The sequence below is a fragment of the Calidris pugnax genome, unplaced genomic scaffold (genome assembly GCF_001431845.1).
Source record: "Calidris pugnax isolate Ruff unplaced genomic scaffold, ASM143184v1 scaffold44, whole genome shotgun sequence".
NCBI lineage: Eukaryota > Metazoa > Chordata > Aves > Charadriiformes > Scolopacidae > Calidris > Calidris pugnax.
The window spans coordinates 26,114,770-26,138,916 of record NW_015094506.1 but is presented as its reverse complement, the minus strand read 5'-3'; the positions used below and the strand labels follow the sequence as shown (position 1 = coordinate 26,138,916).

At 35.2% G+C, this 24,147-nt stretch overlaps 1 protein-coding gene across 1 annotated transcript in view; it reads left to right on the top strand.

Annotated features, from left to right (window-relative positions):
* The window catches only part of ARID2 (AT-rich interaction domain 2), a 100,749-nt gene that overhangs the window by 48,128 nt on the left and 28,474 nt on the right, over positions 1–24,147 (top strand). Inside the window, exons 4-12 of the mRNA XM_014964138.1 lie at positions 9,273–9,406; positions 10,272–10,490; positions 13,116–13,183; positions 20,132–20,198; positions 20,283–20,533; positions 21,660–21,756; positions 21,836–22,045; positions 22,444–22,608; positions 23,898–23,973. Of these exons, the coding sequence (XP_014819624.1) occupies positions 9,273–9,406; positions 10,272–10,490; positions 13,116–13,183; positions 20,132–20,198; positions 20,283–20,533; positions 21,660–21,756; positions 21,836–22,045; positions 22,444–22,608; positions 23,898–23,973 (1,287 nt within the window). The remainder of the gene's footprint in view (positions 1–9,272; positions 9,407–10,271; positions 10,491–13,115; positions 13,184–20,131; positions 20,199–20,282; positions 20,534–21,659; positions 21,757–21,835; positions 22,046–22,443; positions 22,609–23,897; positions 23,974–24,147) is intronic.

The window sequence follows — 24,147 nt, the reverse complement described above, 5'->3', positions numbered from 1 at the left end:
GAGAAAGGACCATTTTCCAATAATTAAGATAGTACTTTGCCTGTGCAGAGTCTGGACTTTGAACTCTCATTCTGGAGATGGCTGATGTGTTTTATGTTGAGTGTTTGAATAACATTCATAAGCAGCATTTCTGTTGGCACAGTTATAATGAAATATGCAAATATGAGGTATTATAAATTTTTTAGTGTTTTAAGTCCTGAGAGTATTTTTCTTTTCGCTGCAGTCTGAAGTATGTAATATTACTAAAATTGAGAAACATGCAAAGTAGGTATTTGCATTTGAAAAGTATGTAAGTCTTTGCAGATGAGACAGATTCTAGTTTAGCAAAGTGTTTTGAGTAAGTGTGTACTTGTAAGTGTAAGTATCTGATGTGAGACCATTCACATATTGTGATACTTTGCTAGATCATGCTTTTATAGGGGAAATTTATTCTGCATAGCAAAGACAATGTGAGTGACTGTTACCCTCTGTAATATTGTGGATATCTGTGTTACTTGTAATAGTTTGAGAGAAACTCAAAGAACTGGAAATTCTTGGTAGGGTAAATTCTTTCCAGGGCATTAGTGCTGTGTAAATAATTTTTGTGTAATGGCTAGCAGGCAGAAAATTAAAGAATTTACTTCTCACATACAAAAAGAAAAAACAGTCTAGTTTTTCTAAAAACACTAATGAAGTTCTTGAAAGTGCATAAGGGAACGGTTCTTAGTGATGGTGTGCAAATACCAGCCCTCTCTATTTAGGTATTTGGTAATGGAACTCTGAACTAAAGACAACAGGGAATCACCTCCTTAATTGTAGGGACTACAAGGCCTGTTTGCATCCTGAATTTGGGGAAAAAACTAAAACTGAATTGCTTTAGGAATTTTATTTTTAGTAAGAACAAGTCTTCAGCCAGTGCACTGACAGAATTTTCTGTTACTGTAATAAGCGGTTTCTTTCTTTTGCGTCATCTGGCGGGGAAAAAAATCTTTCTTGATTTAAATTTCATAACAGTTAAATAATAAATATGAGAAGCAGTGGGCAAATGAATCTATACCTGTTTATAACGCATATAGTTTTCTTCATGCAGTTAAAGATTTGCTTATATGGCTTTGTGGAGTCAGTAGGTCTTCCAGACAGTTTAACAACTACTCCACCATTCTGAAAGTTACAACACTTTGTAGGTGTGTTTGCATTAAAATGTCTTTATTTATGTAGTTGCTTGTCTCAGGAAATACTTCTGGAACATGTGGTTGTTTTTTCTGCAGTGGTCAAAGCCCATAATATGTTTAATGTACTTTTGCTTTTTTCTAATCTTGTGAGTGACTATTAGATTTTTAGCTTTAATATTTAGCAAAACATGAGCCGCTGTTTTTAATGGAAGCCCCAGCTTTAAAACATGCTCTAAGCTACCACAATGTGTAGGAATGTGGTAAGAAACTTTCATGTTTTGGATTTTTAAAAATAAGTATGTGTTCTTTTATGTATATATTTATACATATACTTTAAAAATATTTCCTCTGTAAATACCCTTACTAGATAAGTATGTCTGTTGCTGTCAAAACACCACCCAGTCCTAGGATATGTTTGTGAAAGAATGCACATATACAAGGGAGATTTTAATTTAGTGTTTACTTTGACACTTGACTTAGTGACCTAAAGAGTGTTTGCTGAATGCAAGTTTTTACGTTCTGTGCAGACTCTGTATTGCAAGACACGGTATGTACAACTAATGCTATGTAGGAAGCTGTATTTAGTTGAAAGTATTATTACTGATCACAATGTGTCTTACAGTGTAGAGACGTTCACTGAAAACTGTTTTAGGGACATTCCCAATGCGGTGGCATTTGGGATTTCAGTGGCTGCCTGAAACTGGGTGGCTGGTGTGGGTGATGTTATTGTTACGATATATAATGCTATCACATTGTATGTGGTAACTAAGCACATGGTGCTTAGTTATCCTTTCCTGCACATGCCTACAGTGATTCCCAACATGTGACACACCATTTGTATTGGTGCATCTTTGCAACTCAGATACTGTGGTGTGGGAATTCTAGGTGGTGCTGTAGATTGTTTCACAAAATAGAGAAACTTCGGGGGTTTTCTAGAGTTTGTGAGGATGTTCATGGAGATAGCAAAAGATCTTGAGGATTCTGATGTTTTATTTGAAGAGCTAAACTCAGACTGCTGTGATACTTGACAGACTTGATGAGCTGTCATCCCAGATGGCAACAGAATGACTATAATATTAGTAAGATGAATACATCTGGGAATTGCCTTTGTTGAAAAGTTAATTCCCAGATATAGACCGGAGAATTAATACCATTAATAATGGTGCAGCTCAGATATTCCTGGATGTGAAGCCCATCAGATCTAATGAAACAGCTGCTGAAGCAGTAAGAGGTGATGCTGGTTTTGAATTGTTTTTGGCAGGCAGTGAGAATGCAGTAAAAGAGTTAGTCCTGGAAAATAACTGTGGACTGCAGCTGTGAATCACAAGTGGATTCAGTTTAAATTAAATTTAAAAATAAGTGAAAACAAGCCTGTAAGTGAAGGATCTTAATTTCAAAAGAACAGGTGTTAATAGATTTTAGTGTTAGTTACGGCGTAGTAGACCAGAATTTATTTGCTTAACTGTCAAGACTTTGTCAACTGGCCCCACTGCTTTTGCTGGGTGGAGACTTTCACATGCAATCCTTCTGCCAGGTTTGGCCATGGGATTTAAGAAGAGTTAGAGGAAAGTTAAAGGAATGTAGAAGTAGGAGAACTAAGTCAGCTACTATTCCAGCTAACAAATCTTCATGATGAGTGAAATTTTTGCCTCTTATTTTAGGACTTTTTTCTCCCTTTCCCGTCCTTCTGTAACAACACAGAGTTCCTAAAACTTAGAGATCATCAAAATACCTATTTTTCTTCTCCTGTTCTCAGTTATGCAATGTATTTACTCAGAAGCTACTGGAGTTGTTGGTAGTTCAATTTCTTCAGAGGCTTATGTTGTCGTCCCCCAGCCGCTCCAGTGTTTTGAAGTTGCACTCCAGCATACACTCTTCAGTCAGCTGGCATATGTCTTCTATTATTTTCCTTATAAATTGGAACATTATTAGGATGAAAGCATAAAATAGTATCTTAATTTCTTTCCTCTTGGTGTTCCCGTGGATCCTAAAAATGTATTTTCAGTGACTTGAGAATGATTTTTATTTTTTTAAACTTTTTTTCTTAGAAGTCTTGCATCTTTCCCTTGTTGCTGTAGTGTCTGAAAAAGTGAAACTTCCAGGATTGCCAATGCTCATGAATTTTACAGTTCTTTTTCTAACAATAAATAATATATCTTAACAAATACTCAGAACATAGTGAAGGCAGATATTTGATTTACGTCTGTTACAAAGGCTTCTTAGTAGGTTAAGAATTTTTAAATCAGGTTTCAGGCAAACAGCAAATTGGACCGTCTGTCATGTAGTGTCACATCGTCTGTGTTAGACTGTTAACATGTTTAAATTCCAGCGTATGCAATCTTAGTTTATATATGGATCTTTATAAAGGTTTTAGGCTAAGTGTCATCTGTACTGGGCCTTCTGAGTTTGCTCACAATGCTCCTAACGTGTGACAGAATGATGTCAGGGTGGAGGCTGGAGTTGGGGAGTCCCAGGTATGATGCTTATGGTTGGATGGGGCTGGATGGAAACTGACTTTGGAAAAGGCCAGCCCAGGCTGGCAAGTTGGCCAGGTACAGAGTTTAGAGTCTGGTTTTGTCAGTCTCTTATTAGGTGGTCACAATAAGCCAGAAATCAAAAAAGTACTGCTGAGGGTCACACATGGATTGTTTCACTGTGTGCTTTACGTGTGAGATACTCAGTTTCTGAGTTAGACAACATGGAGATGGAAAACACACAAACGTTGTTTTGAAGGATTCAGTTGCAACTATCAGTTCTGACAATAATTGGATGTAACTGCTGAATTGGAATTTGTGGTGCCCTCAGGGCCAAGGAAAAAAGCCCTCTAGATATTGCTGATGACACTGGTGATTGGATACAAAATGAAGTTTAAGGCAGCTTGTTGGTGTATGCTAAAAGTTTGAGCAGAGCCTTGAAGCGGCTTGTTGAGTTGGGCTTTTCCAGGAACTAGTTAACTCCTGGGACAGGGGTTTTGTAAACAAATATCTATGAGATGAGTAAAATGAGTTAAACATTACTTGGGAGAGCTGCAGCAGCAGCTTCATTAAGGTTCTGAGCAGGAGTTTCATTCCAGAGCGTGGCACCAGTCTCCACTGTGTGCACTAGCAGCAGGAGAGTCGAGCAGAAGCACTTTGGCCCTGCTGAGAAACAGCCTTCCCAGTGATTGAAGTACTGCCTGCTATTAGGACTCATGAATGGATCAGATTTTCAAGTAACTTTAGCCAGCATAAATTCATGGTATATGGATTGTCAGATAAGGACATCAGCTTTTAAAAAGGTTGCAGCTTTTGATTGGCACAAGTTCATGAGTTGTCCCTTGTAAAGAAGTTAGATGTACTGCTGGGTAAACCACATGTCAGTGTAAGTACCAGTGTCCCCAGTGTATTAGAGAGAAAAGTTACTGGAAGCCTGAGAGATATTTGTTTTTTTTAAGTTCAAAATCTTACAGTAGTAAGCAGCTTTTAAACATTCAGGATTTGACGTGCCACTAGCTGTACCTAGTGTAGACTTCCTTTTATTAGTATTTTTTTCCCCAAATATCTGAAAACCAACCTGAAACTAACTTGACTGAATAAAAACCTATGGTGTTATTTAAAAATCAGTATTTTTAATGGACAAAAATATTAGCATCTTCATAGATATTATTTTCTCATGGACCTGAATGAAAGAAAATGACTTGCTGAGGTTCTGTCGCAGGAATAGAATGTGTAATATATGAATTTGATTTTCAAAGGGATATTATCTTTTGATTTCCAGCTCAAGGGTTCCTTAAAGGAACCAAGTTTTCAGAAAGTACTGAAATCATTTGCCCTTCAAAAAGTAGCCAGCCTTTGCATGTCTCTGGTTGCCTGTGCATTTTCATATATTTCAGTTCTTTGCATATCCTGTAGTTCTAGCTATTCACCTGTTGCATGTGTGTGGTGTTGTTTTTTATAAGTTTTTGTTGGCTTTGGGTATTCTTTTGGGAGGGGGGAGGGTGTGTGTGTGCTATTTTTGTGTTGTTTTGGTTTTTTGGTTGGTTGGGTTTGTTTTATTTTTATTTTTTTTTATGCTAAGTCTCTCAGAATAGAGGTGTGATCCAAGCTGAAAGGAGAGAGTGGGAGTAAACTGCCACTGAGTTTCATTGCATTTCAGTTTCTTGAGTATTTTGGGTCATGTGTGCACTGGGCTAACACCACTTTAGGATGCCATGCTAATGGTGCTAACCTTTCAGTGTGTGTACAGCAGGCAGTTTTCCTCTTTACTCCATTCTCACCAAGGCTTCAACATAGCACTTAGGTTTTTTTACTCAGACATCTTTGAAACTTTTATATCCCATGTGCATTGCTAGTTGGTAGTTTTGCTCTCATCTTTCATGTAGTTGCTTTAGTTCTTTGTGTACATATTAGCTGCATCTTGCTCTTTCAGGGCCTAGTTGTTTAGTTGGCATTGAAATTAAAACATTGAGACCTGTCTGTGACTTCCCTAAATAAAGGAAGCATTCTGAATTCCTAAAAACCTTTCTCTGCGATCAAGGTATGCATTTCTAGTATATAGCTACAGATTTAAGTTATTTTGAAACATGAGATTAGTCTTTTGTAACTATCTAGTTATAATTTATGAGCTTTTGCGCAACTGTTTTTCAGTAATAGAAAAAAAAGCTCCATTTGTGATTCTTAAATTTCTTGTATCATTAGAGCGAGACCTGTCTTTATGGTAACTGTTCTGCTGTTTGCACAGCAGCTCTATGCCAGAGTGGTAAGATTAGAATTTAAGACTAGTAAAGCTCATTTACAAGCTAATTTACAAAGCTCCTTCTCTACACTAAAATTCCAGGTCATGCATTCGCTCTGCAGGAAACAAAAGGAGGGTTTGGAGGATTGAGGTCTGTACAGCTGTCTGTAAACACTCAGTACTTACAGAGCAGAAAGGAATCCTACCAGAGCAGTCTATTAAGGTCTGGTTATTATGGGTGAAATTCAGTCATACACTGCTTTAAAACTCAACGGGTTCAGAAATAGTGAAACATCCTCCCTCTAAACTGTCAGTATCTTAAAAGGAATAAGAGTATGTGTTAGAGGTGCGGAAGGTCTTTGTTTGCCATGTGGGTTGTTTGGGGTTCTTTTAATGTTTGTAACTGATGCCTTGGGATTGTTTGGGGCTTGTGGTTGTTTTTTTCCTCAGCAAACTTAGTTTGGGGTGAAATAGGAAAGAAGGACCGTTCTTTGAGGAGGTGGAACTTCACTAAATTGAATAACAGCAAGAAAAAAGAACTGAGAATTTAAGAATGTAAAGTTGGTACTTGCTTAATTAGGTCATCGCTTAAGGTTGATTTGAATCCTGGTTTCCTATGAAATATTTAGTAAGACGTTTGTGAGAACTTTGTGAGAGTTGTCAACACTGAAAAAAATTCGACTGTTTTAGTTTGCAAAGATCTTTTAAGTTATACATAAAATTTTTCTAGCCCCAGCCCCAAAATTTCTTAATCAAACCAAATGGGAGACAATTGTGTCTGTTTGTTTTCAGAGAGGGAGGAAGGAGACTAGATTTTCAAACTTGAGAGCTTCTGTGTTTGGAAGAACTGTTTTAACACATTTTAATAAAGTAGGTATTAACAGAGAAGCACATCTAGGATATTCATACTCTTCAGCTTTGCTGGGATGCGACTTTAATAAAAAAGCACAAGATTCAGTATTTGTCTTTTAAATTATGGAATGATATGGATTATTTTTGTGATATATAAGGCTTTTCTAATGCTTAAACAGCTATTCTTGGCAGAATGGACAAGTCTAGAAAAAGATGGTAGTACATTTGCAAACTGTATTTTGAGTACTCTTTGTGTTTCTGTATTGGGATTTTTACTTCACCCTATTAAATATTATTATAAAATCTTGCATTTAGTAATGAAAATGTTTTATGCTAAGTTAAATCTTTGACCAGCAGATAGGAGGAAATTAGACAGAGCCACAACACTTCTGAAGTCCCGTTAGACAAGCTAAGGCAGTGCAGCTTCTGCCAGTGCAGAAGTGCCACATGTACATCATCTTCTTGCCATCCTCAGCTGTGTACAGCTGATGTTTCCCCTGCATCAGCCCTAGTATTCATCTGACCCCTCTTCAGCTGGAAAAAGCAGTGGAAAGCCAACCTAGGAATCCTCTTCATTTGCTAAATGAGCTTTCTGAAGAGTGAGAGAGAGACTGGATGGTCAGGAGGAGGGAAGGTCAAGCTGTCTCTGAGCTACTCCTTTAGGTCTTGATCATAAACGCACATCTGTGTAGGCTCTGTTTAAATTGATGGGACTTATTCACAGATTTGATTCATCTGATTCAGGACTTTGTGAAGGCAGTATCTTTTCCTTGATGTGACTTTTCCTCAATTTCAACAGCCTTTGATGGATCTCATAGGAGTACAAAGCAAAGCATATGGTTGTGCATGAGTAGGAAAGATCAGTTCTAGATTTTTAGATTTCCTTTTGATTTGATATCAGAAGGTAGACTAGTTTTGTGAAATCATCTTCTCAACAGTACAAACTCGATTTGTTCAAACCATGATGACAGCGATGATGACAGCTTCAGTGATTTATTGTACTGTTTGAAAGACAACAAACTAATGCTGGTATAAGACTACACTTTTGCAGTGGGCAGTGCTGAACTGAAAGTATTTTAATTGTTCCCTTGGTTCAGTTTGGACCAGGGTAAATTGGAAATCTTGTGGTCTTACATACTGTTAGACTTGCACATAGTTCAGGATCCTGGACAATTGTGTTCTTTCTCAGTATTCTAGAAGCTACTGTTAAATTTATCTTAAAATACCAGTCACTAATGAATACAGGTGGGAATTTAGCCTGTCAGAATATATAAACCACTGGTATTTTTTCAGTTCCCAGTCACTACAACATTTTCTGAATGGTCAGAACAGGGGAGAGATGCTGGGCAGTACGTAGGTGTATGTAGTTCAAAACAACGAGCCTTAAAGAAATGCTTCTGCCACTGGAAGAATAAAAAACTTTCTAAATGACTTAAACCCATGGGTTTCTGGCTTTCACAATTGGAGATGAGTGTTTTATTCTAATAAACCTTTGGTTTTGTAGCTGTGTGAGGGTACTTATATAGTTATTTTGGGAAACCAGTAACGATATGCTTTAGAATGCATGGGGTCATGGGAAACATAAGATTGCGTGCTGCATTATTCACTAGGCATTCCGTTTTTTATTGTACACTTGAATGTTTGACTATGCTACTATAGCTGCGTGTTTTAAAAATCTTTTTATCAGTTATATTCCACAGTGTGTGTATTTCTCTCTCCACTACTTCTAAATTGCTTAATCCTCTACTATATTTACTGATAATCTCACATGCAGAGTTTGAGCATGGTTCTGAATTGAGCTCTAACATGCTGCCCTCAGTGTGTGTGTGTGTATACATACACACATATATGTGTATAAAAAACCCTACTTGTGTGTTTTCTTTTCAAAGTTATCCCAAAATGTTTAAGTTCTCAAGTAAATAATAATATTGAAAATGGAAATTGTCATATCTGATCTTTTTGCATGTGTGTGATTGCCATATTCAGTGATCTAATGTTCATTTATGGAGTGCCTAATAGTTCATGGACATTGGAAGGAAATGTTGTTTTATAAAAAATGAAGTTTGAATGGCTGAAAGCAGATAATAAAGCACAGTAAAGCTGTGGTAATACTTCTGATAAAATGTAAGAAGGAAATAAATAATAAAACAGTTATATAAATACTTTGATCAAGCTCTCTAAATGACCATTTTAATGCAACAAAATAAATTTTTTAGAAGGGAGGTGCACTATTGCAGAGTTATCTTGGGTAGCAAAAGCTGATTTGGGAAAATGGACTTAGTCACAAGAGGGCTCAATGGGTTGCAGTTGACTCAGGGATTGTTGTTGAGAAATGTGAAGAAGTTTAATATCTAAATAATTCCACGTGTCTGCATTTTCTTTATCGCCTATTGTCAGTTTGACTCATGGTTTACATTTTGTACTGCTTTGACCATTGTTTCCAGTAAATCTCCGTGTTTTTACAGTTTGTTTCCGTTGGCAATTCAGCTTTTGGGGGGGTGAAGGATTTAGTTGTACTTACATATATTCAAAATCTTTGCTTTTTTTTTATTCCAGGTATCTAGAAAAGTATGAAAAAGTCCATCATTTTGGGGAGGAGGATGATGAGGTACAACCAGGCAATCCAAAGCCACAACTTCCTATTGGTGCAATTCCAACTTCCTATAACTACCAGCAACACAGCGTGTCAGGTAAATTTTTGAGGAAAAGTGCTATTTTTTTCCCATTTATGTGCATATAATATATATATATATATTTGGACAAGCTACAGGAATAGTGTGTAGCTAAATTTATAGTATTATTAAAATAATCAAATGTGTGGGTAACTCAAATTATTAATTTAATGCACTGAAAAAATTTTCAACTGTGAACCAAAACGAAATAAATATGAAAATTCATAAGCTATTTCTCTTCTTCACAAATGTTTCTCTTTCTAATCAGCAGGGCTAAATAGTTACTTTCTTGAGAAAACATACCTTGAAAATGTGCAGATTGTGTTCCTGTCACATCAGTCATGTCTCTACAGAGCCAAATACCTGAATTGACCATACAACTAATTAAGCTTTAAAATCTGAGGAGTAAAGCACATGTGTGAGGAGCCAGAATGAACACCATTGTATTTTAGAGACCAAAATATCAATCTCAAACTGATAAATCGGAAGCTGGTGGGCTCTGTGGAGCGGATGTGTAATATATTGTATAGAAAGTAACTCTAAATTGTGCTACAGTTTTATTCTGCTTTAATTAAAGTTTGCATTTTCAAAGCATTTATATGGGAGAACATAGTGCAGTATTTCATTCTGGAGATGAAGAAGGACTTAATACCTAAATAGAAAGGTGCACAGCTAAGTAGAATGTGTTCAGCATTTTGACTAAAGACTAATGGAGAAAAATTAATTGAATACTGTAAAAACTTGTCAAATTCCACAATATCTTATTATTAAAGTTTTCTAAAAAAGACACTACTTGTTCATAATAATATTGCTTAACGTGTAAATTGAATAATAATTAGTTTAGGTGTGAAAACATTGGTTTTGTTTTTATTTTCTTATTTAGATTACCTTCGTCAAAGTTATGGGCTGTCTATGGACTTTAATTCACCAAATGACTATAATAAATTGGTGCTTTCACTGTTATCTGGACTCCCAAATGAAGTGGACTTTGCAATTAATGTATGTACTCTCCTTTCAAATGAAAGCAAGCATGTCATGCAGCTTGAAAAGGACCCTAAAATCATCACTTTACTGCTTGCAAATGCTGGGGTGTTTGATGACAGTAAGTATATAACCATGTTTTTGCAAAAGAGTCGGCTTTGTACCTGTTGTAGCATCTTTCACAACCCCTGATAATTAAAGTGTTTATAATTTATTGCAGTGAATCTACTTAGATTTAGTTTTTCTTTTTACCTTGTCCACAGCTATAGGTTTTTATCAGTCATTGCAAATACCTTTTAAGTTAGGTAAATCGAAACAGTGCTATTTAGAAGTTTAGTGACATGTAAGAATTAGTTTTTCAGTGATAGAGTTTAATTGTTCAAGATTCTCCAGTTTGTACCATTGGATTTCCACCTGCTTGTAGTGTATTGCTGCGTTCTTCTGAATTCATAGGACCATGCTGACTTTTCATAATTCTTTTCTAGTAGCAGTCACAAATTTAAAAATAAGAGCAGTCTGGAAAAAAAGATCCACTAAGATTTTTTTTTTTTTTACCCTGGTATACTTTGCTACACATTCAGCTGTAGTGAAATTTAGAATACAAAACTGAAGGGATAAAAATCTTAATCTGAATTTCAAAATTACTTAACATGTTAGCACATAAATTTTAAGAGAGTCTATTCCATCATCATATTCAATATGTGAAATAAATAATTCTGACTTGTTCAGTGTGACCTCCATGCCAAGTTATTCTTTGTTAATTACTTGTTTGTCTTTCTGTCAAGGAGACAAGAAAAAAAGTAAAATAACTGAAACCATCCTGAAATTGTAACAGCATAGTTCCTGTCATAAGGAGAAAGTATTTACTGGATTTATGTACTGATTTTTATTTTTTCTTTTAATATACTGAATTTCAGAAATTACCACCATAAGAAATTGCTCAAATGAGCTTTTTCAGCTAAGTATATTTGAGCCTGCTAGTACAGGTGATCGTATCTGTTTGAGTGTAAAACTGCTTTGCATGCATAAGCACAGACATGGTGTGGTATGTCAGAGATCCTGCATAAAATTCTGGGGAATTTGTAATGTGTTAGACATTATATACTGTCTGGTGGTTATTACTTTTTTTAACCATTTGCATTTTTACATAATTATTTGTAGCTTCCCCTCCTCTCTAGTATCTACATGTAGCCCAGCCACAAGAACTTCCAAATGAAAAATATTTGAAAGGAAGCTAAAGTGAAACTTAGCCCTGGATCTTAGTGATTCCAGGATGCTCCCTCTCTAGACTTCTGAGTTTGCCATCACTCCCCTATTCTTCAGATGGAACTTCTATGGGTTTAAGAATTATAAATAATTTAATCAGGTTTTGTATTGCTATTTCATTATTCTTTTGGGTGTTGCAAAGGTAGACAGTGTTTTATGAAGTTCTTAGCATGGACTATGAGCACAGGCTTGTTCCATAAATGGTCTGTGTTAGTATTTCTTATATTGAGAAATATTTGAGGTAAAGCTTGAGAGGAATAACAAGAATGTAATGGGCTTGCTTTCTTTCATTCCCTGTGGAAAACTTCATTTTTATCTTACCTGATTATATTTTCTGGATAAATCCAGGCCGGGTTTACTTATTTTTGAAGCGTGAAGCTTCGATTTGAAATACTTACATGCTTTTATGTTATAAATAATGAAAGTAAATCTGTCAGGTTTGGTGATTAAATGAAATCTGTAATTAGCAGATTCAAGTAGTATGAAAATACTGTCACAATGAATTCAGGTGTAAATAAATGATAGCTGATTAACTTCAATGTGGGTTTTAGATTTGGCTTGTTTATAATTAAGGTTTTATCATTATTAGTATTTATAATGCACCGTTTCTAGGTAACAAGAAAACTATGTCTTCAACTTTTTCTTAAAAAGTGAAGTTTGAGATGACAATCACGGTGCATGTGGTAAGGCAGCCCCAGGGGTCACAGCGTCTGCCATTGGGAGTGGGGCAGAAGCCTTGGTTTGGATTCCAGGAGTTGAGAGCTGATGTGGTCTTGGAATTTAGATCTGTAGCATTTTGTTCAACACAATAACACATTATGAACCAAAATGTTTAGGTGTAACTGAAATGTGCTGCTAGTTCATTACAGAACTGTCTCAAGGCAGAGTCTGTTTTTGGACTGAGTCAGATTTAGAGTCTTTGCTGCTTTCAGGGAGTAACGATTTTAGACCATTTGTGGTAGCGGCTCCACCAAACACCCAAGAACATACACTGTGCTTCCTGGTTAAATACTGACTTTCAATTGAGTGCTGTCAAAATCTCAATGCTGCTATTATGTTTTTTAGAAAGCATTAGTGGGAATTTGTTTAATTACTAAAGTGGTGTTTACAGCTTTCACTGTGCACATGGAAAACAGTTGTTGATGTGAGGCTGAAAATTGAGCAGTTATCTTGTCTCCAGGAAAAGGACTAGGGAAAAGTTTCCCATGTGTCTTTTAAAGGGTTCACAAACTAGTCCCATTCTTTATGGATTACTTATTCTCAATTTTGACTTAATTAACTGCTACTGCAGTTTACAATGACTGCAGAAATTTCAGTTGGTTTATGCAATTTAGTACAGGATTTTTTTTTCAATTAAAAGGAAACCCTGGAAGAGTCTGTAGTGTTGTCAAATCTTTATTTAACTTATGGATTAGTAAAAAAATCAAACAAAACTGTTCATTTTTAAAATTTTACTAAATTCTGCTTTTTATGCTTAAAGCTTTAGGATCATTTTCTGCTGTATTTGGAGAAGAATGGAAGGAGAAAACTGATAGAGATTTTGTTAAGGTAATTTAAAATTATTAAAATTAATTTTGAGCTGCATATGGTGGGTATCAAATCCTTTAAAAAGATAGAACATTGTAAGATATACTAGCATATGTCTTTTGAATTACTCTCAACTTTATTCCTTTGATTTCAATATAATAGGACACTAAATCACAGTTGTCATAAAGTGTTTGGGTAAGGAGGAAGAAAAGTATTAAGAAAAAATAGGTGTAGGCAAATGAATAAAGAGACTCTGTTTCTTTTTCTAAGAAAGCCAGTATGTGTGAGGAAAAGGAAAACTGGCCAACATACTTAGCAAGAGAAAAAAATGCTGCAACTGGCCAACACACTTAGCAAGAGAAAACAATGTTGAGCTTTTTTGTTTGCTTGGGGTTTTTTTGTTTGTTTGGGTTTTTTTAAGACTGCCATAATCAGTAAAGAAACATTCTGGATTATGAAAATTAAATTCATAATATAAGAAGCATAGGACAAACTTAAATTAGTTAGCAATTTTGCAAGATTGTTTCATTTAAACTTTTTTGCACAAGGCTTTTTTATCATTCCACTAGAGGGCATGATCAACTGTACAAATAATGAAATGAGGTAAAAATATAAAATTTCTCCTTATAAATGCTTTCTCTTTATTTTAGGTGAGCATTTTGAGGTAGATGAGAGCATGAAATGTATTATAGCTGAAAGAGGTTTGACATCTCAGCATATTTGCTATGATAAATATTAAATCTCCTTAAGTTTCAGATGATTATTTATGTGGCTAAAATAGAAGAAACCTAGATTAAAATATATTTTGATAACTTACATTTTTTATTAAGTAAAAATGTGAAGAGATAAGCTGCTGAGATCCTTATGAGCTCATAGCCAGGTTTCTGCTCAATTTCTTAATTGTCTTATATACTGAAATGTCTTACCAGTATTATAGAGAAATATTTGCTAGGAGCTTCTTTCATTTGCCTTCCGGTTTATTTTTGTGTCACTCAATTTTGGGAAAAATTGGACCATAGTAGTGTTAGTTAAATGTAAGTATTGCTGAAATACCAGTGAATAGATTCCCTAACCAGAATTTCCTTGGTAAAGCTAAGAACAAAAAAGGTAAGCTCTCGTATTTGGTAGTATATGAACTTGAAAACGTGATTCAAATGTGATGAAGATAAGTGTAAAAAAAAAATCAAAAAAATCCTCATAATCTTTGTTTCCCTTTTGCATTGAAAAATATGTGCAGAAGTACTGTAGGTTGTGTTTTGGTTTGCTTTTTTTTAAAAGCATGTAGCACTTGTGTGTTGACTTCACCCTAAACTGTCACAGACTGTTGCTGATCTAGAGCAGCAACAAGTGCCACGTCTAGATCTGTAAACATTTAAAATTACACAGAATTCTAATTTATTATATGTTCATTAATTACATAAACTTAAGTAATTGTGATAGATAAGGACAGATGGTTCTGATAAATGTTTTTAACGAAGTGTTAAGTAGAACCACTGTAACTGCAATAAGGTTTACTAATAAGAAACTTGGATGCTCTCCAAGATCTATTTTTGAACATTACAACATGTATTCCACCACGGAGTGGTACTATACTGCTGAAAGCATGACGGAAACTAACACCAGATCTAAAAATATCTCTAATGCCAAGAATCCAGATTTTTCAGAACATCATACTTCAAGCATTGGTTTGACCTTACAACTGGAAGTAATTTATTTTGTATTGCAGCTGTGGCTGTGTCAAAACAGAAATCAGGGGAAGCATTATGGAAGCTTCATGACAAGAGAGAAAGAGACTTGATTGGCATAGTAGAAATTGTGTATACGTTGGGATTTTTTTAAAAAATTTGCTTTTACATTTTTAATAGAATGACTATTGATTGTGTCTCCCTCCTTTCACTGATCACATTATCTTTGAAAAGATTCTTATTTATCTGTGGGGTTTTTTTATTTGTTTTATTTTGCTGCCAGTTGTTTATGTCTTGATTTTTGTAAGGTTATAGTTTCCAGTCTGTTTCTCTACTATAATGGCAGCAGATCAGAAATTTGTGTGAAGTTGAAAAAGGAAAAGAGTTTTTAAGTGGGAGAGGAAAAATGCAGAATTACGAGTTAAAAGTATAGTGATGGCATGAACACATGAATGTTAGAGATTCATAGAAAGCAAGATGGGGAAGGCAATTTCTTAAACACAAGAATTCTAAATTAATAGGAATTGGATGGATAGAAATTTTGTTGAGTTTGTGAATGTTACCCTTAGTCTGTGGTGGATTTTTCATGTGTTGGAGTTTTGGGTTTGGGTGTGGTTGAGAAATATTAGAAATCTTGAAGCCTTTCTGAAAATGATTCTCAGGGTTAAATCCAGGATTCATAGAGAAATGACAAACTTGGATTCTTGGCAATTGAATATCAGTTTAAGTGTTAGTATGTCAGTTTTATTTTAAATATATATATATAAAAAATTAACTCCTAGTGTTTTTTACCTGAAAACAGCTTTTCAAATGCAATGAAACAAATACAAATGATCTATGAGATATGTTCAGAATATCTGACATTTTATATCTATAGCTAATCTTAACTTTTTTCCAATTTCCTTCTCCTGCTTATTGAAATGTATGAATGTATACTTGGAACTTTGGATTTTATAGAGCTGTTTAGTTTCTGTATTTCAGTGTCTTTATACAGGCATTGGGGGTAATTACAGAATTATGTATTTATACTAAAATGTTTTGTGAAAGTTTATAATGTTTGTATAAAATAAGCTTGATTTAATTTTTAGTCTCTTAGTCATATTAGTATTTTAAAATCAGTTTGCAATAGAGTAAAATTCCCATATATTTTTCTTCATTATTTTTCTCTTCATTCTAGTGTGTCTTTGCACATTAGGAGTGGTACAGCATCACCATTAGTATTTCATTCACCTTTAAATATCTGTGCAATAACTGTTGGTTCTTTGGTATTCAGTCAGCTCTTGAGTTCTGTATTCATCATAAAGAGTTTGTCAATTGTTTCAGCACCAATACTTTGATTTTTATATTCTGCTATTCTTTATTTTGGGTTAAAATCATTCTACTTTACATATGCAATATCACAGTTTTTTCATAATTGTCTACTAGTTCAGTAACATCATATTCATGAGCAGAGGAGCTCGCCTATTTAGTTGTGTCCTCCAACATCAATTGTTACATTACATTGTACAATTCTGTGCATCTTTTTCCAAAGGAAACTTGGCTTTCTTTTCTTTACCTTAGTCCATTATCTCTTAGCATCTGGATGTTGTGTAGTCAAGCACTGTTTGTTTGCTTTCAGAACAAGGCGCAATTCTTTTTCTTATTGTTTTTTTTTCTCTCCTGTGTTGTAAAGGGTTTTGTAATTAACCAGCTTCATCATTCCAGTTAAGGAATGGAAAGCACAATTTACCTCCCTAAAAGTCTTATCAAGGATTTCCTTTCATTCTTTATTTCTGAAGGGGTCTTAAATGTCCTGGAATTTACTTTGAGTTTCTTGAAGTCCTCTGAGTGCAAGATACAGAATTCATATTCACTATTGACTCCGCATTATTGTTTGTATGGGATCAGCTGAAATCTCTTTGTCATAACATCTCTAAAAAGACGCACATTCTTTTAAAATGTTTGGACAACTAGATTTTATTCCAGAGACTTTGATTGTCATAGGCCAGGTTGATAGTACTTTTTAAATTCCTTACGTGACTGTACATACAGCACAAGAGCATGTCTTCAAGCTGTCATTTCCTGAACAGAATAGGAACTTTCACAAGGGAGATGGTCAACTCTCTTGTGCAGCGGTGCCTGTTGGAAGATAGCTTGTTGGAATCAAATGGAGAGTTGTTCTGCCTTCTAAATAATTAGAGACAGATGTCTCATTCCTTGGCTGGAAACTCACCTCAGCTGTATCCATGGTAAAGCTTTCAGGTGTTTTGGAGCTCAGTTATAGTGATAAACACAAATCAGGCTTCCATCTGTACATTCATTATTGCAACATGCTTGTCAACAAAGTACTGGGAAATCCTGACCCTCTATAGTTAGCAGTCCATCTCTAAAAAAGATACATTGAACGCCACACATATATATATATATATATATATATATATATATATATATATAAAATGCCACACACAATAGTTCGTGTCTTAGCTGCTTGGGTTTCTGAACACATTGGTTACTGATAAGCTGTTTAAGTTACTGGCTTGGTGAATGGAGGATGTAGAATAGTATTTGAGGTTTTTTGTGGTATTATCTTTTGGGCAATATTTCTGAGTTCTTTGGTGACGTCACTGGAGCTTGTGCAGAATGTTTGATATCTTAAAATCTGCAAAGCGCTCACAGGAAGCCTGGTTTGCAGCTGCAGGAGGCATTCAGGAGTTGCTGAAACTCCGCTGACAGATGCTGGCTTTGGGAATGCAAACCTACAGTTTTGAGCAAGGAAAAGACTTTGGGATACTGCCACAGGTAGAGCAGTGTTCTTAGTGAGTGTTAGTACCCACAGTGCTTCTGTATGTAGAAATAAATACTCAAGAGAGAAAAAATATGTATTTTTCTTAATTGTTCTTTTTGAAGTTTTATTGTCTGCATATTCATGTCCTATCCTGCAGATTCCTTTCCTTAGAGCTTTAAGAGCCTTTCCAGCTCTTTAGGACTCGGAGGAACTGAGGTTGTGGGGGATGCACATTATTCTGGTGTGCTTCATGTAGGTAACAGGGCTTGTGCACATGCTCTAGGTAATCCTGAGACAAAACTTCTCTAGTTGGAGTGGTTAGTATCTTACGCTCACAGCGTGACTCTATAATGAAACAATTTGAAGAATAAGTTATGCATAAGTAAAGTTTATTGGCTGCCTTGGCATGTATCTCATTTTAACTTACAGAAAGGAGCCATGTTCTGTTCTCTTCTGAAAAAGATAATCTCATCTGAGCTGGTAACTAGCATTTTTTCACAGACTGCTTCTTTAGGAAGGGGAGACTTTCTCAGTTGCTCAAGCAACTGACATGGATCTGTTTATTCTGTGGGTTTTAGGTGAGATGTACAGTTTTCCAGCAAGGTTTTCTGTCTTCATCTATAGCCATAGCACTTTGAGGCATTATCTTTAGCAGTGTCTGTAGTGTCTTCATCTGCAAAAAACTTAAATCCTCATTTTCCATTCTTCTCAGAACAAATCCAGGATGATTTGCCTTCTGGATAGAAAAAAATTTGCTCCTTTATGACTTTATATTGCCAGAGGTTTATAAATGTTTCATTTTGTACTATACACTTAAGTGACAAAAAGTGTATTATTGGAGGATTCAGCTAGCAAAATGTAATGATGCCATTTTAGCATTTAATGTTTGACAGCAGTTATTGGGATTATATCGTGATTGACTTTAGTCTCTTCCAAAGAGATTCAGGTTGAAGTTACAGACTTTAAGTATCTCTGTTTGATATTAACTTTTTAAAAAATATTTATCTAAGGACACAACTAATTTTTAAAAGCTTCTGAAGTTTCTCCTTTAAGTAGCAGTGAAATGTGAAGGTTTACTGTGTTCATTGCTTTCCCAAAAGAAACATCCTAAAGGAAAGTGCATACTGACTTGTAAATTTCTAGGCAATATATTTCTGTGTATTTTTTAAAATGATGACTGAAGCCTCTTCCTTAAATAGTCTCAGTCTCTAAAAAATAATGGCAGCTCAAAATGGAGTACATTCTGCAAATTTTACCTGCATGCCTTTGTCTTCTGTAGCTCTTGATGATAGCCTCAGTATTAATTAGAAAAATCTGTTTTTCACAAACAGTAAGAAGTTAGACTTTTATCTGGCTGTTCTTGTCTTTGGTAAAATGAGGTAATAATCCTTTCTGTGCAAGTAATCCTCTTTAGTAAACAGCACTTGGATATCATTTAGCAGCATTGCAGTGGAAAATAAAATTCTTTTCCTTCCAATTTAGAAAATCTGTAGTATTCTATTTTTCAGGAAAATAATAGTGTTAAGCTTGGTATGAATACCGTAATTTAGTAATTACATTTGCATAGCAAAATTTCTCCTGCTGTTCAGCTGGTTGTACTTCCCATCTTTCCCTTTTTATCCAGATTTATTTGTGGTTTTATTCTGTGATCATAGCCAAAACAGGAGCTGTATTTCATTAGTGAGTCAAAGGAATGTTTAGATTTTTATTAGTCAAATGAATGTTTATATTTTTGTTATAATATACACATTAGAATGTATATATCATTATATATTTTTATATTAATAAATATCACAGTGAGGCTTTTTTCTTAGCTTGCAAACCTTAATCTCTTAATTAATTCTTGAATTTCAACAGACTAGCGACATAACAGCCATTTACAGATCAGGTCATATATTTGTCAAGTAATTTGAATTCCAGCCTACTGAAGAATTCTGTTTTGCTTATAATTATAAAGGGTTTTGGTGATGGTGGTTATTGCTTCTCTCTCTTCATTGATTTATGATGATGTGGAAAACATAGCAGAAGCTTTCAAAAGTCTCTCCAGATAGAAATCTGACAAGTTGCGCTTCTAGCAGGAGTACTAAGATGTACTGAAACTGAGAGGAGTCACCATCTTCTGCTCTAGGAGTTCACTGTTTGTAGGAGATGGGAGAGGATGAACTATACTTTCTTTTCCACTTATAATTTCAGAATTTCTAATTGTTTGTGAAAAGCTGTCCATATAGGTTCAGTATGTGCTTTAGCAAAGTACTTCTGTGGTAGTGTTGGTTGATTGTGAACGCATACTTATGGTGCTTGAAAGGAAGAGTTTCTTAATGTAAAGTACTGAACATCTTGTATATCATTCTATTAGTGAAAAAAGTGGTTACTTTTGGATGAATCAAGGTAGTAGGATTTTTTTAAAGAACAATGCTTTTCATATTTTTTCAATGTTGTAATGCAAGAGAAATAAAAGTAGCTCTTATTTAAAGAAATATAATCCTCAAGAAATTAAGTGTGTTTTTATTCTTTCTTCAGTTTTGGAAGGATATTGTTGAGGATATTGAAGTCCGTGATCTAATTTCTGACAGAAGTAAATCTCAAGGTGAGACATCTTGACTAATCTTAAAACATACATATTGGTAAATACAGCGAAGGAAGGACTAAAATGTATTTATTTCCTTTGTAGATATTCCATCGGAAGAATGGATTTGGGAATCCTTATTTCATCCACCTCGCAAATTGGGCATTAATGATATTGAAGGGCAGCGGGTACTTCAGATCGCAGTGATTTTACGTAATCTTTCTTTTGAAGAGGGAAATGTTAAACTTTTGGCAGCTAATCGGACTTGTCTTCGGTTCCTGCTACTCTCTGCTCATAGTCACTTTATTTCTCTACGGCAGTTGGGGCTTGACACGCTGGGAAATATTGCAGCAGAGGTAATGCACTTCAAAACAGAATAATTAAAATATAATTTAATAAAAGCATTACTTTAGTGTTAATTAAATGAAGTACTTTTTTCCTTGATCGTTGGATGATGCAGGAAATAAATTATTCTCTGAATTTGTAAATAGCAATTTGAAAACAAGTATTCAGAACCAAAACAAAAATGCAGTTTTTATGTGTCAGTTTGCTAAAATAGATGCACGTGAAGACTGTGTAGGGAGACAGGAGATATTCATAGTACGTAATTTTCAGTTTAGGTTCCCAGAGAGAAGAAGGGAATTTACTTAAGTTCTGCAGACTGCACACTGGGTTCTTCACTTTATCCTTTAGTCATAACTTCAAAATAGTGCATTTGAGGCAGGGGGTGGTAGAGGGTTTTATGCTGTGTGTAGTGGGCACCAGTAAGCTACTCATACACCACTGGGTATACTGCCTGAATCACCTGAGGCATCCTTTTCTTTTCAAAGAGGTTTGAATGTAATACAATACACTGTTTCAGTATGTTGTATCGTTGTGCAGATAAATTATACAGATTTTATAGGTGGGTATGTTCAGATATGCCTTATATTTTACAATACAATAGATAAGTAAAAGGAGTAGTATCAGAGAAGGAGACTTGAATTATTGGACCAGTGCTGAATATTGAAAAAAAGATAGCATTTTCATTACGGTGTATCTAGCTTTTCTTGAATAAGAAATAAGTTACATATTATAATGTCTGAGATCTCTGAGAAGCAGATGTGGATAGAAACAGGATGAACAATTGTGATAGCGTTTGGGAAGGAATGTTTGTCACTACTCAAGTTCTGTTCTTTGTTGGATATTGAAGTATATTTGTGTATACTGTTGACTGCCTAGGAATAGTTATTTTGCTTAATCTGAGCACTGGAATATGTAAATTAGACTGCTGCTTCAGAGCAGAGAAGGAGGAGGGGGCTCAAAATGCTAGCTACAGTGAAAAGCTCACGAGGCTCTGTTTTTGTGAACAGAAATGTCATTTACATGTGCTGCATTTAAACACTTGAATCTTATATTTTCATATACAAATTTAAGGATTTGAGCCATTGGCACTATATGGATAGTCTTAGTAATAGATTTATTTTTTTTCTTTCTCTTCAGCTTCTTTTGGATCCTGTTGATTTCAAAACTACTCATCTAATGTTTCACACTGTTACAAAATGCCTCATGTCAAGGGATAGATTTTTAAAAATGAGAGGTAAGATCTCTAGCTATTCTATTGTTGTATTAGAATTGTAATTATTGCTGCTTAAAACTATTTTGTATTTGTTCTTCAGGCATGGAAATCCTGGCAAATCTTTGTAAGGCTGAAGATAATGGTGTCTTAATTTGTGAATATGTGGATCAAGAATCCTATAAAGAGATCATATGTCATCTCACGCTACCAGATGTGCTGCTTGTAATCTCGGCACTTGAGGTGCTATACATGCTCACAGAAATGGGAGAAGTGGCCTGCTCAAAGATTGCTAAAGTAGAAAAGAGCATAGGTAAGGGAGCAGCAAAATCTACCACTCTCAGTTAGGTAGGAAGAAATAGTTAGGCATATATTGTGGTTCAGTGTTTTAAAATGTGGCTTGCTTGTGTGTGTGTGTGTGTGTGTGTGTGTGCAGCTAAGGGATGGGTATTAGAATAGGAAGTTTTACTGAAATTTATTCTTTCTGTCCTCAAGAAATTGATGAGGTTAATAACTAGGGAGGCTAAAACTTTTGAAGTTTTCTTTTGAATGCCATGAAGTATATTTTTAAAAAATAAAAATCTATAGAAGCATACAGAGGCTTCTTTTCTTTCAACACATGGCAGTTTTAAAGCAAATCAATAATATGTTCCAGCTGCATTCATTTGTCTTGTCCTAATGTCGTTGTCGGTTTTACATTTAATACTTTAGATACATTAGTATGTCTGGTTTCTATGGACATCCAGATGTTTGGACCTGATGCACTTACTGCTGTAAAACTCATTGAGCATCAGTGCGTTAGCCAGCAAGGAGTACCCGACGTCAGACCACAAGTAATGGATCATGGTTCACAGGCCCATGCAGCAGGTCTCCCAGGTCAGTATCACTGCAAGAGAACATACTCTTCTACAAAATTTCCTACACGGCCTGTACAATTTTTGTCTTGTGTAGGTTTCTGATTAATTTACATAAGTATAACGTTATGCATAACATACAGTAACTTTTTCCAGATATTTGTTCCCAAAGCAAAGATAAAGCTACGTTAGGCAAAACTGCTGTGAAACAAGCTTTAAAACAATCTTAGTATTTTTCAGTTGATAATCGGAAAATTTACTGAAAGTTATATACACTCCTTATTTTAACTTGTTCAGTGGAAAGAAAAAGCGTTAATTCTAGATTGTTCCCACAATTTGCAGAGAATTAGAGGTCTACTTTATATTCTGTTTCACACAGAATATTTCTGGGCAGTAATATATGGTATTAGATAGAATTGCAGAGGTGAGGTAGACACACAGAATCATGCCTCTGTTGAAGCTGCTAAACAGCTTATTGTGATGTCAAGCAAATATGAACTATTGTTTAAAGCTTGAAAAGTGTTGGTTTTTTAATTGTAAATTAAATTGGAATTATAATTAATTTTTGCAGGGTTCTTTTGGTATTAAATACTGTCACTTTGGAAGTTAATGGCACAGCTAACTGTTATTGGTCAGCGGAATAGCATATGTACCTCATTCTGTCTTTACTAATGAAAGCACGTAGCAGTAAACCACAAGTGCACACAAGATGGAACATTGCTATTTGCTTTGGGGAAAAAAATGGAGAAGGAACCATTACAACAGACACTGGTTCGCATGTCCAAGTGTACTGTTTCTGGAGTGGGTGCAGGTATCACAGTGAAAGTGACTGGAGAAGAATGCAACTAAGGGGATGAATAGAAAGAACTGATATGACATCGCAACAGAATTCTTTGCATTATATTTGCTTCCACTTAGGAATTGGAAAAATAATAGCTGTGTATTTATGCCTGTTCTGGTGGAGTATTGTGCCACTCTTAAATCATGCTCAGTACTCTACGAAAAACTGAGATCATGGATCATGATTGTGAATCTGGAAACTGTTGTTCACTAAAGGCTTATGTCATGATTGTGTTTCAGTGGTGGCTCCGGCCTGGGCACGCTCTGCTTCGCTTTGGTAAATAGTGGTGCACATCTATAGTCTGCTTAGTGCACCTTTGTGACTTGCCTTAGCTGGATACATCCTTGCTTATACACACGGGAGAAACTGTACCAGTGAAAGTCATGGAGCTGAAGTGTTTCTTTATTCAGGAGAATAGAAATCATTTCAGCAAGTTGTGTTTTTTTTTTCCTTCCCCTCATTGTCCACAGCCTCTAGGACAGCACCACATGTTGCTCCACCACCAGGAATAGTAGAAATAGACAGCGAGAAATTTGCATGTCAGTGGTAAGTGTATAGTTCCATTCAGATATTTTAATGAAGAAGAAAAGCAGAGAAAAATTCCTGTACCCGTGGGTCACAATTTTCTAGCTTGCTTCTATTTACTGTTAGACTAAGTTTTCTAAAAAGAATACAGCATTGTCATTGTTTTGAAGAAGTATGAAAGAAACAACTCAACCA